General features: G+C 39.3%; 2 protein-coding genes across 4 annotated transcripts; one reads left to right on the forward strand and one right to left on the reverse strand.

Annotated features, from left to right (window-relative positions):
- Positions 1–5,028: 5,028 nt before the first annotated feature.
- Positions 5,029–6,845, forward strand: LOC306708471 (CMP-N-acetylneuraminate-beta-galactosamide-alpha-2,3-sialyltransferase 1-like; the record flags this gene model as incomplete). The annotated part of the gene is made up of 5 exons (XM_079176313.1): positions 5,029–5,201; positions 5,298–5,477; positions 6,248–6,293; positions 6,394–6,513; positions 6,681–6,845. The coding sequence occupies 5 exons, from the start codon at positions 5,029–5,031 to the stop codon at positions 6,843–6,845; spliced, it is 684 nt and encodes a 227-aa protein (XP_079032439.1).
- Positions 6,846–9,040: 2,195 nt separating this feature from the next.
- LOC306708683 (CMP-N-acetylneuraminate-beta-galactosamide-alpha-2,3-sialyltransferase 1-like) lies at positions 9,041–16,354 on the reverse strand. Of its 3 annotated transcripts, none has more exons than XM_079176594.1 (7): positions 15,919–16,354; positions 11,886–11,936; positions 10,843–11,039; positions 10,566–10,745; positions 10,128–10,173; positions 9,908–10,027; positions 9,041–9,740 (listed from the first exon to the last, which is right to left on the reverse strand). In XM_079176594.1, the coding sequence occupies exons 1-7, from the start codon at positions 16,024–16,026 to the stop codon at positions 9,573–9,575; spliced, it is 870 nt and encodes a 289-aa protein (XP_079032720.1). In that variant the 5' UTR covers positions 16,027–16,354; the 3' UTR covers positions 9,041–9,572. The 3 variants fall into 3 exon arrangements, with proteins under 3 accessions (XP_079032720.1, XP_079032718.1, XP_079032719.1); XM_079176592.1 differs by having other exon boundaries at positions 11,667–11,936; XM_079176593.1 differs by lacking the exon at positions 15,919–16,354 and adding an exon at positions 13,764–13,805 and having other exon boundaries at positions 11,667–11,936.
- Between the last annotated feature and the right edge of the window lie 108 nt (positions 16,355–16,462).

The raw sequence follows: 16,462 nt of genomic DNA on the forward strand, positions 1-16,462 counted from the left end.
ATTGAAGCTGTTTTGACAAAAACGAGTAAATAGATTATATAAAATGACCTCTCATCTTGTGAGGAGAGAGTCTGGAAGACGTTCATATCAGGGAGTACAACGTATAAAATAAATACACACAATTATACATCACATTGATTGTCGTTTTCATGGTAACGTGATATGTTGCAGCAAAGTGCCGTCCCATTCGTATTTACACCATTTCAAGCCCTCACAGGCTCTCACACTCAAGGCAAGTTTATTTGTATGGCACATTTCAACAACAAGGTAATTCAAAGTGCTTCACATAAAACCATTAAAAGCATCAACACAAAAGGAGATTTGAAAACAATTAAAAACATTAATTGAAACATTAAAAACAGTCATTAAAACACTAAAAAGCAGTGTAAGAAATACAATACAGTAGTAAAATGCAGAAATGCAGGAAATTGATTGATATCCGTGAATCTGGTTCAATTACAGGCAGCAGCAAACAGAAAAGTCTTCAATCTTGATTTAAAGGAGCTGAGGGTCTCAGCAGACCTGCAGCTTTCTGGGACTTTGTTCCAGATATGTGGAGCTGAACAACTGAACGCTGCTTCTCCATGTTTAGTTCTGACTCTGGGAACAGAAAGTAGATGGGATGGTTCATAAGGCAGATCAGAGATGTATACACAAAAAGAAAGAAAGCCTCAAAGATGCATACGGTGTCATCCGCTCATGATGGAGGAAATGTCCTGGGTCGGGCTCCCAAAGTGCAGATTTGTGCAAACAAACACAAAGAATTGGGGGGAAAATAGAGTCAATATACTGAAAAACAACAGCTGTGCAATTACTTCCATGCGAATCAGCATCTCTGTAACCCGAATGAGACTTGACTCCTCCATCCTTGAGTCTCACACATTAAGCTAGATCACATTCTCTCATCACCAGACGCTATAATTATTCCTCAAATAAACAAATATCATACAAATGAAGTGCATATTTTTTAACATGTCTTTCCTAATATATGTTTTTTTATTCAAGTGACCACCTCATCTGAATGCGCCCTGGTTACGATGGTATTCAAGAGCTTAAATAATGTGTGAGTACTGTGTTATACCGACCGTGGCGCATGAGGTAGAGACGGTCGTCCACGGTTCGATCCTTGGCTGCCACGTGTCCCACCGCGGGCACTACTCCCTGGATAGCTAGGGATGGGTTAAATGCAGAGAATAAATGTCCCCACTGCGGGACTAATAAGGGATTTATTTATGTATTATCACATCATAATAATAACAAATTAAATAAATCTAATATGGATGAATACCAAAGTGACAGTGATTGGTAACATTGAAGTCATCATCCTTGTGATTCTGGGTGTTTTTTTGTGTGAATAAACTAAATGATTAAATGAGATTTTCTTTTGGTTGAGTAACTTCTACTTGTTAAATAAAATGAATCAAACATGTAAACCCCAACATTATTTAGAAAAAGTCGAGAAAACGTCAGTGTGCTCATGAGACGCTCATGTTTTGGGCAGGACAGTGACGTAATAACCTCATATCTGAGGAGCCCAGGACCTTTTATAGCCTGATCCTTACACAGCGCATTTTCTTAGATCAGGAGCCGCCTGTGGGCGAGGATGTGAGTTAAGTTGCTGCCTGTAAATCCCTCCCATGTCTCTCTAAGACTCATCTTTTTGGGTGGTTGGACAAAACATTTGTTTAAAACGAGTTAGACTGCATCACATTTCCATACGTCACGTTCTAAAGGCTAAGCCGTGCATAACAATGAGCTGGGTGTCAGCTTTCCAAACGTTCTGGCTGCTGAAAGTCAAGTCCCGGTCACCGCTGTTGGACTAAGATGGTTAAAGGGCTGCTGTTGTTCCAGTTTACTTTTAGCCACATAACTGGATAACTATTTAACGTCTGTTTCTATAGTAGCCTACACGGTAGAGTTATTAATATAGGGAGTTTATTTTCCCTTTTTTATTGTCTCTGTCAAATGATCACGTTCTATAGCGGGGGACGATAAGGAGGACCTGGAGCTGATGGTATATTCATTTTTAATCTTCTTACTCATATTATTGTCAAAAATCTACTTCCCTTTAAACTCATTTATATTTCTATTATCTTTTTGCGTAATTTATTGAACAACGTGATCCAATCAGAAATGAAAACATGTCATTATAGGTGGTTATTACCGACACCATTAGAAGAGATTTAAACAGTCACGTAGAACAATTACTTTCTGAATTCAAAACTTTTAATAGACTTTAGGTCTTCTTGACAACATTGAAGTTTATTTTTGAAAGACCACATATGTCATATAATGACAGATGACACTCGCGCATTAAATGTTACTTTCTCAGTATTAATTAAAGTCTTTATATGAATGAAAACAATAAGTCCAGGTGGTAAGTATAATGGAACATAATGCGACAAGACTCTCAGAAATTCTTCATGCTTTCAAATATATATTCTCCTGAAGAATAACGATTATTTACATCAAGGTCAACACACCTGTGTGCATGGTTTAGCTTCCCTCCTCTTTTGTGTCTCTAACCTCTTTAAATGTGCAGGTGGCACAATGGTAGTTAATTGTAACGACTTTATACATTCCTGGACTTGAATAGCTCACTTATTCATGTTCAACACGTTTTGCACGTCCACAAATATTTCGCAAATATGTGTCAAAGGTGTCGAGAGTAAAGTCATAATTTAATGAGAATAAATACTATTTCAAGAATAAATCCATCTGCCCAAAATAACAAAACTGACGCAATAACAGAAACCTCTTCTGATCAGACATACATCATACAACATGTTTAATTCACCCCTCAAACATTGTTTGAGTGTATGATTTCATCATTACTGCGAGTCATTTGCAGTGAACACGACGGTGCAGTTACTGGAGCCGCCGCGGTGCGCCACACGCACCATTTTTTTTCTCCAGTCACCTCACGGATAACTCTGTTACTGATGTTGCCAGCTTCAAGCGGTTTCACGTCATTCAGATGCAGAGAGTTGGTGCGCTTTTTACGAAATAATTACCGACGTCCGTGATCGCGGTGACCTCACAGCTGGCTTCCGCCAAGGTTGATCACTAGAAGGGCGTTCCTCCGCAGCAGACGACAAGCTATTCTGATTGGACCTCTGAACACATAGCGGGGTCATTGACCTCGAACAATGTTGAGTTCCAGTTTCTGGCGATTGTGACGAGGAGAAGCTGATGTTATAATGTTATAATGATGTTATGATTCATATTCATGTTGAGAGAGAGAGAGAGAGAGGGGGAACACACACCAGTGTTGGAGCGGTGCTGACCAGGGTGAAGTTACAAATATAAAGGAAAAATAGTTGCACACTCGTAGACACAATGCTAAATATATATTTAATAATTGACCAACGTTTCGACATGACAGTCTTCTTCAGGGTAAAGAGGGACACAAACAGCTTCACATAGGACACAGGTGTGTTCAAGGAGGGGCATGTCCACAACCAAACACATTGTGAGAGTAACTGCTGCACACTTCAGGTTAAAAAAATCACATAGAAGAAATGGTTAGATCAAGAAACACAACAGGTTGTACATGGATTAAGGAAATCTATCAAAAACCGACAAGTTAAGAGTCTAAACTGCAGCTTACAACGACACAGAGCGTAAGAGATATCATACATATATATTTCAGGAAAAAACAGAATACCTCAGGTTCCAAGTAGGTTCCTTACCTTAGGTTCCTTTTAGAAAGAACAAATATGTAGAAAAAGTTAAGGACCCAGATGGAGGGAAGACGCCCGTATCAATGTACTTGTAGACAATGAACTCTATGCAAGGTCAGATAACAAGCAGATAACTGACATGGCACGGGCATGTGCAATGTCCTTTGTGTCCGGTGTGTGTACTGTACACATGCATACAATTGTCTTATGTGCAGATCTGCACTTGCGGCCCTTAACTTTCTGGTTAAAAGTAGTGACTGTCAATAGTCAATGACTGTATAAAACAGTCAAGAAAATATGTTGTCAAGAAAATATATTCATTTCTTTTTTGTAAACATTCCATACACACAATATCACACACATATTCACAATATTTATGTTTCCAGTTCATTTGAATCCCATTATACAATCACAGGGACATACAATAATACATTGAAAAACAAAAACACCAGCACATCAAATTCTTCCACAAATGCAGTGTTCGTGTGTGTTGTGTGAATGTTCAGTTTCAACATTTTTTTTTCACAAAGTTGCGGAAGTAGAAAGTACAATATTTCCTGTTAAAGTGGAGTAGAAGTATAAAGTAGCATAATATGGAAGCACTAAGTATCACAAATTGATTAAACCTACTTAGTTACATTCCACCACTGACTACATTCTCTTGTGTATTTCACCACATGTCTTGTCTAGATATTGGAGCGGCTTCCCATTCAGCGTTACACATCCAAGATGAAGTTGAAAGTGAGCATTCTCATTTTCCTGCTGGCTGTGACGGGCATCGGACTGTTTTGGAGAGCAGACATCTCACCATACGTCACATTTCTGTTTAAAAGTCCCTGTGCTTGTGGCCAATGTTTATCTGAAGATGATTCGTTGTTCAAGCAGCGTTTCAGCAGATTTGATGAACCAATTTTGTCAGCAAACTACAAACTCTCAGAGGATAATTTCAACTGGTGGAAGGTAAGTTGTGACCTTGCAAAATAACAGTCTCTCAACCAGCAGTTCAAATCAGGATCAGAAAGTGAAATACAATCACATTCAACAGTCGCCATCTTCAGTTCTCAGTCTGGTCTTAGTAAGACCACTTCTCTCAATGTGAGCAGTAGAAAGGTGTCTGACTCGTATCCATCCAATACTCAGATTGTGTATATTGATTACTTTACTAATTGCTATTTTTCAGTCGTGTTTATTTTGCTTTTGTTTACATAAAAGAAAAATCCTGTTTGACTTGACAATCATTGTGGTGACAGCGACTGACAATTTGTTTATTTGGTACAATTCATGAGGTCTAACTGTAAGTAATGTTTGGTGTTCTTGACAGCGCCTGCAGAATGAAAGGCGTAGCATGACTGCCTACAGAGAAACAGTGGAAAGGATTTTTCACTTGATCCCAGCCAGTGCTTATGTTGAAGCATCCCGCCCTGATCGCTGCAGGACTTGTGCTGTGGTGGGGAATTCTGGTAATCTGATGAAGTCACACTACGGACCTCTAATAGATTTCCAGGACGTTGTCATAAGGTAAAAGAGTCTAGACAAAGATGAACGTCAAAATTCACACCTTAAATTTCTGACAACTACAGTGACATATGAAATATATCCCTTTTTACTTTTTAGAATGAACAATGGTCGTACGGAAGGCTATGAAGCAGATGTTGGGACCAGAACAACTCATCATGTCATGTATCCAGAGAGTGCTGTGGATTTAGATAACACCACTCGTCTTGTGCTGTTTCCATTTAAGATACTGGATCTTGACTGGGTTACGAAGGCCCTCAGCACAGGATTTTCTGGACGGTGAGTCATGTTTTTCATTTCAGTTCAAGTCGAGTTGCTACGGTCCGTCCTCTGAAGCTGGTGTTGAATCCTGGTGAAGTCACCCAGCGGTAGGGAGCGAGGCGGACGGACCGCAGGGTGAAATTTAAACAATGCACTAGTACAACTATACTGTTCTTACAACTAGTTAAGTTAACCCTCTCGTAGGGCTGTATCCTATTAAGTTGTTAGTATGCAGAGCAGGACTGTGGTAGCAAAGGAAATACTAGTCAATCAAGTTTGATCGTTCTGATTCGAGGTCAATTGAGTAATATCAGTCTGGAGCTGCTGTGGAGGCTTTGCAGAGGATTTTGACTTCCTCTCTAAATGAGGACATTAACTCCAAACATGGCAGCAGAATCAGTTCAATGACTGCTACTAACCGAGCATATTTCTCTGCATTCCCACCACCACTTTTGTGGTAATAAGAGTGAAATTGTATTTCATTAGAGTATTCTCCCTGAAGGGCTGTACTTACAGGAGCAAAGGCACCAAACGTGTCTGTGACAACTGATCTTCAGTTGCTAAAGCAACTTGTGCCTGTCACAAAGCAGAGCTTCCCTATTAACATTAATCCATGATAATTCTTGCATCATAATTTACATAAAATGCTAACATTTAGTGCCAGTGGTAGTTTTTCCTTCATGTAAGGCAAACATTGGGTAAATGCCTGGTGTATAATTTTACTGACAACAAACGTACATTTGACATCATCTGATGTTGACTTTAACATTTCATGCTTTCTTCAAAAGCTCATATGTGCCAATAAAATCAAACATCAAGGCCAACAAGGATTTGGTGAGTGCTATTTTTGTATGCATATATCGATAAACTGTATTGGCACCAAAGGTAATGGTTCATAAAATATGTTGAAAGACTAATTCTGATTTAATAACAGGCGATGGTCCTTAACCCAGCGTTTATACGGTACGTTCATGACGTGTGGCTGCAAAAGAAGGGCAGTTATCCATCCACTGGCTTCATGACTTTGGTTCTTGCCCTGCATATTTGTGACGAGGTAGGTTTATTTTTTAGTTGAGTGAATGTCGTGACACACTAATGATTGACAAGTTGATGCTAATGACGTTGAAGGAAAAAGCGCGTAATGTTGTGTCATTTAGTGAGATTTATTAACGCTTTTACCACATTATCTGTTCGTAAAATAGTTTGCCTTTGTTTTTCCAGGTCCATGTGTTTGGTTATGGAGCAGACAGTGATGGAAACTGGAGTCATTACTTCGAAAAACTCACGAACAAAAACTTAAAAACTGGATCACATCCTGGAGGTGAAGAGTATAACATGATCCTGGAGCTAGCGAAGCATCAAATACTCAAGTTTTATACGGGGTAGTGATGTTTCTCTCAGTATTTAACGTATTCAAGCCTTGATAGTGAATCACTTACAAAGCAAAACAAGACTAAGAAGCCTTCAAGAGACATCTCTTCTCAGAATAACTCCCCTGCTGCTGCACACGTTAAAGATTAGAAAAGTGAGTGATAAATCATCCATGATCTAATGGAGAGGGAACTAACACTACATGTATAGTTGCTGATCCTGTTGATGTCTGGGTTTAAGCTACCCAAATAGGTTCAGTGACATTAACCACAAATGCCTTCGAATTATATGTCACATCACAACTGTTCTATGCTGCTGTGTGCATTTTTCTCTGTGAACATAATGTCACGAGAGCTGATTTAAACCTGAGAGCATTTTAGAATGCACAGAGCATTGATTGTCTCTGGAAAAGTTTACAATATCTTTTCACTGTGTTATGTTTTAATGAAATGGTCTTTGGAAGGTTCTTAGAAGTAAAAATACATGAAGCTAGTTTTTCCAAGGTTTAAACAAACAATGATCTTTGTGTTTTTACATGAAATGTCAAAGTTTCATTCACAAGATGTCAATTTTGAAGTAGTGATGATCGCTTGCCTGTGTTACTGACGGTAGAAACACTATGAAATGATAAAGATCTATATACATGTATACTATATAGATGATATAGCCACCTGTAGAAGTGTCTTCATGATTGTGACAAAAATATTCTAATAACTGAAGTAAACTAAAACACGTTGGGGTAATGATGAAGTATACTGGACCTTATAAAATGTATTTAACTGATGTAATAACTGAAGTTTTTTCATATTCTTTGGGTTTTGGAGCACTTTCCTGTATTTTACTTATTGTAATATGTTACTTGTTGCTATACATTTCACTGTTAAAGGGACAGTTTATCCCAAAATCAACAATACATATTTTTCCACTTACCTGTGTGCTATTTATCTAGATTGTTTTCATGTGAGGTGAAATTGGCCATATTTCCGTTAGTTCCTACACGAAACTGCTCACAACAAGTTCTGCGGAGTATCTTGATTAACCGGGTCATGATTTCTGAAAAGAGACATTGCTGTTAAGTTGAGCAGGGTGCCATATAATGCCGTCATGCGCCAAAAGGGAGAGCATCCCCTGTATTTGGGGAGTTCCTGGCTGAGGTTTCCTTTGTTAAAGTCACCAAGGACAATAACTAAGGAGTCTGGGTTGGTCTGCTCCAGACACAGTATCTGGGGTCTCATTTAGAAAATAGTGCGTATAGGATTTATACTAAAAGTGTATGTGCGCTCAGAAGCCGAAAATGGCGTTTATAAATCCCAAATCAACCTGTAAATGTGCTTAGCTGGTTCAGCCTTACATCCCGCCCTCTACACGCCCACATTCAACCATACATGGTCAATGCATGCAAAGAACCTTAAGAATGTTGATGCATAAACACGAGCCTGCTGATCAGTGGGTCTGAGAATCACGGAGACTACCGAGAGGAAGAACACTCGTTCACTCCAAATTCTTCCATTTACGCAGTCTGAACAGTGCCAGAGTATTTGTCGTGCGACTTAACACATCAAGAGTGTAACCATAGTATTTATATTTACAGCAATCAGACCGATTGTTTCCAACATGATTGCATCAATTGGTGGTATCCACCACTCATTTAAACAAAAGGAAGTTTGATAGGTGAACACAATTTATTTATTCATGTTTTATTATCGTTATTTGCAGGTGGTGCCAGAGTAGAAGGGTTTACAGTTCATGGTGAAAGATTCCAGATCAAGAGAACAGTGCTGTAGAATCACTGTCACGTCGTTACACCGGTCACTGTTCCAATAAAAACAGATTCCTCCACCCGGAAGTAAGTCCGCTGGTGTGGTTTCCCTGATGTTTATGAGCTCATCTGTGGTGAAAGAGCTCCGGGTATCACAGCAGAAAACAGAATTTACAATAAAAACAACAGAAAACAATGGGCACCAAGACACCGAGGCAGCCATCCGCGGCGCCATCTTGAATGTCTTCAATCTAAATCAAAATTGTACTCCTAAGTCTTAGAGTGATATTATGGTTTACGCTAAAATAAAAACACATTTCCACCATTCAATAACTTTATACATAGGGTGTCAGGTGCATACTCCAAAGCAAGAGTAATAAGAGAATATTTCAATAGTCAAGGTACTACACCACATTCAAATATTTCTCAAATAAACAAATCATACAGAGAAAAAAATACAACTGTAAAATGTATTTAGCAACACATTACAATAAGTAGAATACAATAAAGTACACAAACAAAGAAAAGACACAACTGATTACATCAGTTAAATACATTTTATAAGGTCCAGTATACTTCACCATTACCCCAACGTGTTTTAGTCTCCTTCAGTTATTAGAATATTTTTACATTTTTAAACTTTGGAAAAACTGTAGCTTCAAGGAACTTCTACGAACCTCCCAAAGGCCATTTTTTTGTTCAGACATTTTAACACAATGAAAGATTTTGTAAATTTATGCACAAACAATTGATGCTCTGCGCATTGGTTCAAGCTCCCTTTTGAATTTAAATTCAAACTTTTTATTCTCGGAAAGGTTTAAAACCTCTTGGACCCGAACGAGCCCCATTTGGAAAGGTTTAACGTGTGCAGCAGCAGGGGAGTTATTCTGAGAAGAGATGTCTCTTGAAGGCTTCTTAGTCTTGTTTTGCTTTGTAAGTGATTCACTATCAAGGCTTGAATACGTTAAATACTGAGAGAAACATCACCACCCCGTATAAAACTTGAGTATTTGATGCTTCGCTAGCTCCAGGATCATGTTATACTCTTCACCTCCAGGATGTGATCCAGTTTTAAAGTTTTTGTACGGGATTTTTTCGAAGTAATGACTCCAGTTTCCATCACTGTCTGCTCCATAACCAAACACATGGACCTGGAAAAACAAAGGCAAACTGTTTTATAAACAGATAATGTGGTAAAAGCATTAATAAATCTCACTAAATGACATGTTATTACGCGCTTTTTCCTTCATCTTCATTAGCATCAACTTGTCAATCATTGGTGTGTCACGACATTCACTCAACTAAAAAATAAACCTACCTCGTCACAAATATGCAGGGCAAGAACCAAAGTCATGAAGCCAGTGGATGGATAATGGCCCTTCTTTTGCAGCCACACGTCATGAACGTACTGCATAAACGCTGGGTTAAGGACCATCACCTGTTATTAAATCAGAATTAGTCTTTCAACATATTTTATGAACCATTACCTTTGGTGCCAATACAGTTTATCGATATATGCATAAAAAAATAGCACTCACCAAATCCTTGTTGGCCTTGATGTTTGATTTTATTGGCGCATATGAGCTTTTGAAGAAAGCATGAAATGTTAAAGTCAACATCAGATGATGTCAAATGTACGTTTGTTGTCAGTAAAATTATACACCAGGCATTTACACAATGTTTGCCTTACATGAAGGAAAAACTACCACTGGCACTAAATGTTAGCATTTTATGTAAATTATGATGCAAGAATTATGCTCTGCATACTAACAACTTAATAGGATACAGCCCTACGAGAGGGTTAACTTAACTAGTTGTAAGAACAGTATAGTTGTACTAGTGCTTTGTTTAAATTTCACCCTGCGGTCCGTCCGCCTCGCTCCCTACCGCTGGGTGACTTCACCAGGATTCAACACCAGCTTCAGAGGACGGACCGTAGCAACTCGACTTGAACTGAAATGAAAAACATGACTCACCGTCCAGAAAATCCTGTGCTGAGGGCCTTCGTAACCCAGTCAAGATCCAGTATCTTAAATGGAAACAGCGCAAGACGAGTGGTGTTATCTAAATCCACAGCACTCTCTGGATACATGACATGATGAGTTGTTCTGGTCCCAACATCTGCTTCATAGCCTTGTGTACGACCATTGTTCATTCTAACAAGTAGAAAGGGATATATTTCATATGTCACTGTAGTTGTCAGGAAAATTAAGGTGTGAATTTTGACGTTCATCTTTGTCTAGACTCTTTTACCTTATGACAACGTCCTGGAAATCTATTAGAGGTCCGTAGTGTGACTTCATCAGATTACCAGAATTCCCCACCACAGCACAAGTCCTGCAGCGATCAGGGCGGGATGCTTCAACATAAGCACTGGCTGGGATCAAGTGAAAAATCCTTTCCACTGTTTCTCTGTAGGCAGTCATGCTACGCCTTTCATTCTGCAGGCGCTGTCAGGAACACCAAACATTACTTACAGTTAGACCTCATGAATTGTACCAAATAAACAAATTGTCAGTCGCTGTAAGCCAGAAGACATTTGTAAATATTTGTTTGTATTGTGAAATGCATGAATCTTGTATTTTTCTGCTTAATGAAAGGGATTTGCCTCGGATGAAAAAAGAATCAAGATTCATTTCATTTCATATTTCTTACAGAAGGATCATGTGGTTGATCGCATGTGTGTGTTTGCATCCGTGAGTTAGTGACAGAGTGATTGCATGAGTGAGTGTGCACCTCCATATCCGTCCAAAGCTAATCTCTCATTATGCTGCATCAAACTGCATATTATTTTGTGTGCCCAGTTATGGCTGCAAAAACAAGGGATTTGACTCTGATGAAGGGAACCCAGGAAGAGTCCTGTAAGTAGTCTGTAACAGAGTGTACTACTGGATAAAGAAGTCGGCAAATGGATACGAGTCAGACACCTTTCTACTGCTCACATTGAGAGAAGTGGTCTTACTAAGACCAGACTGAGAACTGAAGATGGCGACTGTTGAATGTGATTGTATTTCACTTTCTGATCCTGATTTGAACTGCTGGTTGAGAGACTGTTATTTTGCAAGGTCACAACTTACCTTCCACCAGTTGAAATTATCCTCTGAGAGATTGTAGTTTGCTGACAAAAATGGTTCATCAAATTTTCTGAAACGCTGCTTGAACAACGAATCATCTTCAGATAAACATTGGCCACAAGCACAGGGACTTTTAAACAGAAATGTGACGTATGGTGAGATGTCTGCTCTCCAAAACAGTCCCATGCCCGTCACAGCCAGCAGGAAAATGAGAATGCTCACTTTTAACTTCATCTTGGATGTGTAACGCTGAATGGGAAGCCGCTCCAATATCTAGACAAGACATGTGGTGAAATACACAAGAGAATGTAGTCAGTGGTGGAATGTAACTATGTAGGATTACTTAATTTGTGATACTTAGTACTTCCATTTTATGCTACTTTATACTTCTACTCCACTTCCTCAGGAAATATTTTACTGTCTACTCCAGCAACCTTCAGAGGCTTTTGTGTGTGCGTTCGGCCGCTCTGAGTGCTTCAAGTTGAAAAACTTGTACCTCTTTGTGCAATATTTGAATGTAAAAAGTGTGAATATTGAATGTTAACATTAGCTTATCCTTTTTATAATCGCCAGAAATTGGAATTCAACATTGTTCGGAGTCAATGACCCCTCTATGTCTTCAGATGTCCAATCAGAATTGCCTCCACATCTGGAGTCAGTACTGTTATTGTTACTTTTACTTCAATAAATGATCTGAGGTCTCATTTACAAAACAGTGAGTGGGATCCACACTACATGTTTGCGTACGTTCAAAGGAGGAAATGCTCGTATGTCCAAAAAATATTCAAAACCTTGCCAACGCGCAATTTATTTTTATAAATCCCAAATCAACCTGTAAATGTGCGCAGCTGGTTCAGCCTCACATCCCGCCCCCAATTCTTCCATTTACGCAGTCTGAACAGTGCCAGAGTATCCATCGTGCAACTTAACACATCACGAGTGTCACCATAGTATTCATGTTTACAGCATTCAGACTGATGGCTTCCGAAATGATCGCGACAATCGGTGGTATCTACCACTCATTTAAAAAAAAAGGAAGTTTGATATTATGATCAGGACTGATAATGAGGATATGGAGCGATCGTAAGAGAGCGGTCACTGGCTTTATTTCCACTCTTTGCCAATTTAAATCGTCATTTGCAGGTGGTGACGGTTTGCCAGGTGAGGTGACGGTGTCTGACGTCACCGTGGGGACTCCTCTGATCCAGAGAGCTCTGATGCTCGCATCGGACAACTGTTCACAGTTTGTGTGTTCAGTCTGCTGTGTCGGTCACTATGGCATACAAACCATACATGAATCAATAAAGGTGTGTTCACTGCAGCGATTTTACTACTTAGTGATATATCTGCACATTATTAGAAGATTATTGAAAACTAATGGCGCTCTGTTCTGCAGTTCTTTGACACTGTTTGACGTTATCTTATAGCTGATGATAATTCTATCAGCTGATCTCGAGTGTAGGTAGTTGGGTCTCTCCTCTGCGCTCCGGGGAGCAGACAGCGCTGATTAAGCGAAATTTGATTTGAGGTTTAAGTTGGTTTATATCTTTTTATAATTGAAATGTGCTTACAGTTATCTACACTGGTACAATCACAAATAACACTGCTGGTTTTACTGTTAATGCTAAAAAGAATGTATAAGTGCAAAGTAACTGGCGACGTGATATTAAATGTGGGAGAGGCATCATTACGTGTAATGACGACTCATAACTGTTATAAATGAGATCCGTGAATAACTTTCACCACTGTGTACATTCAGAAATGAGGGAAATTCGCATAAACTGTCCTATTGGTTAAACATATAATATTCAAAATAAAATAAGGCCGTTTGGCAGTGGAGAGCTCAATCCCTAAACTCCATTTATATAAACTCGTCTTTATATCAGGCAAATGCAGCTGATGTCATTACAAAAGAAATATCACCATATGCCTTATTCCTCTGAGGATTGAGGATTTATCAAATAAAAACTTTAACTTTATTGTTATTCTTAACACAAATTATAAGGAGGATGATTCAGTCATTATTATTATAAATAGTATCATAATTATTAGTGCCATCATCATCAGTTAAAAAGTATTAATGTTTTAGTTTTGTCCTACCTCATCAGAGAGTAAATCCACTTCTAGTCATCTGGAGAAAAAAGTCAGACTAAAATAAAAAGTTCTCTGAGGAGGAGTGGCGTTTCGTTGGGTGTGTCCAGGATCTTAGGTCTTAATTTCACTTCATGTCTCGTCACTTTGCATCTAAATATAGCCTTATCACAACCAGTCAAACCAGCAGTGCTTGTTTTGTGCTTGTTTTATCGGACAGGTGACTGGAGGTGCAGCTGTTGGTGTACAGGGAGAAGAGCTGAGGGGAAAGAACGCAGCCTTGGGGGGAACCGGTACTGATGGTCCGAGAGACTAAGACATGTTTCACAACATGGTCAGAGTGTCCTAGTGCAGCACGAGGGACGCCGTGATAGGACCCACTTATTGTGGTGCAACAGTTCTAAAGTGTTGGTTGTGTTGGTTCCTGAGGAGTCCAGATGCTGGAGGATGAAGTGAAGGGACATGTTGACTGCGTCGTCTACAGACCTGTTGGCTCTGTAGGCGAACTGCAGGGGGTCCAGGAGTGGGTCAGTGAGGATTTTGAGATGGGACAGGACAAGGCGCTCAAATACTTCATAACCACAGAGGTCAGGGCGACGGGCCTGTAGTCGTTAAGTCCTGTGATCCTTGTTTTTTTGGATCCTTGCATGATGGGGTCAGGACTGTCCCATTGTCCCATTTGCTTCTGTTTTGCCTCTGTTTTGCCTTGTCATTTTAATTAATTTACATTGTTCAACCAGCTGGATGTGTTTGTTTATATGTCTTGATTCTTTTTGATATTAGTTCTTTTTTTCTTTAGGTGAAGTAGAGTGCCATTGTTGGGAGGAATCCGTGGTGAGGTCCCTACACCTTATGCATGCGTGTATGAACACAGGGATAACAGTGTGGACTGCACCATTTTTGTTTTTTGTTTAAGACTGAGCAGTGAAATAGCCTGTAATATTGTAAATGAAGGAAACGTAATTACATGTTATTTGCATGACGCGGTCCAGCAATGATATCAGTGAATACATTACTCATGACTTGGATCAGAGGGTGTTTTATCTGCTTCTTTACTGTCTTGGAGACAGTTGTGTAGATGAGTTACATCAGCCTGGTTTTAGGAATTTAAAAATTTAAAAATAAATTAGAAAGAACATGGAGCAGGACTGATTGCAAGACAGTACAAGTGTATTCATGTTGTTGTATGCAAATGTTCTATTTCCTTTTGAATAACAATTTTTGTCCGAAGATCATCTACACTGGAATCTACAGTATGAACATTTAATTAGTTTCACATCAAAGGTTCTTCTCTCGTGTGTGTCAGGTCAAGTAGCCACGTCGCTTGAATTTCAGTTGAATGCTGGAGCATGACTGGTTTCCAGAGTAGTTGTTGATGTGATGTCACCTCACATCCTCACATCTTAAACAAGGCTCACGGTTCGATACGCATTACGAACCGAATGCATTCTAGGGAGACCAGGGAGAAGAGAGATACTGGATCCGGTTCAAGTTCAGTTCCCAACATGTTCTTGTTGGGACTTCACCATGTGGTTGAAACAAAGACATGGGACCTACATGTCATTTCAAAAGCTAAAAGTGGTTTACACCAATCCAATCCGAGCTTTGTTTAAATCCGCCACCGCGAGTAAAGTCTGTAAACTGTACTTTATTAGTGAAAGGACGAGTGCAGCGGCTGCCAAATCTGATTTTGACAGTCGAGCTGCTGCGGAGTGGATCTGCTTTGTTTTCAGTGCTTTCTACTTCCTTTTCTTCTTCTTTTCCTTTCTTTACAAACTAACAATCACCTACACGTACACACCAGCACACCAGCATACATTTACGCTGTTACGTTTATTTCATACACACATGGTTTGTTAAGCACCGCCTCCATTATGTGTCACATTCACCCATTCACCCATTATAGTCAAGTGCTCGGATTCAATGTGTAATAGTACCTTATATATGTTAATAACACAGTTAATATTAATATTTGTATTAAAACCAATAAGTAAATGTATATACTTGCTAGTAACTAAACCCGCTCCGGCCAAAGACACTGTGTGTGGCTGCCAGTGTTTGTTTTGTATCTAAGGAACAATGAGGAGATGGAGTGCTTAACTTCGGAGACTATGAGGCGATACATTCACCCTGTGTTTTTAGTGTTGTAGCATATGTCACTCACTGTGATGACCCCTCCCTTCCTCGAGGGCTCTGTGTCCTGTTTGCTGTCTTTCAGGATGTTGATAGGCAGCTGACGAGCCACACCTGATCCTGGTGTGGTAACAGGCATAAAGACTCCTCTTCTTTGACTGAAACGGATGTCTGGGATGGCAGTGAGTTGAATGAAGCGCTTCTGATCAAATAGAAGCACAAGTCTGACATCTAGTGGTGAGTCTATAGTATGTGCTGCACTTAGACTGTGTATGTTGAAATCAATTAAGCTTTAAGCTTGTTAATGTCAGTTATGTTAACTTAATGATGCAGAAAGTGAATACATAATTAATATTATATTAAAAAAATACATATGTAAACATTTGTTTTGAGTTCAAAAAGATTTACACACCTTTTTTACTTGTCAATGTAAAAGAAAACATACTTTTACCATTTCAAACCCAGCTGATGCTTTCTCACAACACCGTGAGGTTTAAAATTTGAGGCCCCTTCCATCAGGCCAATCGATCATGTTTTCTCATTCAAATATTTCTCAAATAAACAAATCATACAGA

The sequence above is a fragment of the Pholis gunnellus genome, assembly GCF_910591455.1.
Source record: "Pholis gunnellus genome assembly, chromosome: 16".
Classification (NCBI taxonomy): Eukaryota; Metazoa; Chordata; class Actinopteri; order Perciformes; family Pholidae; genus Pholis; species Pholis gunnellus.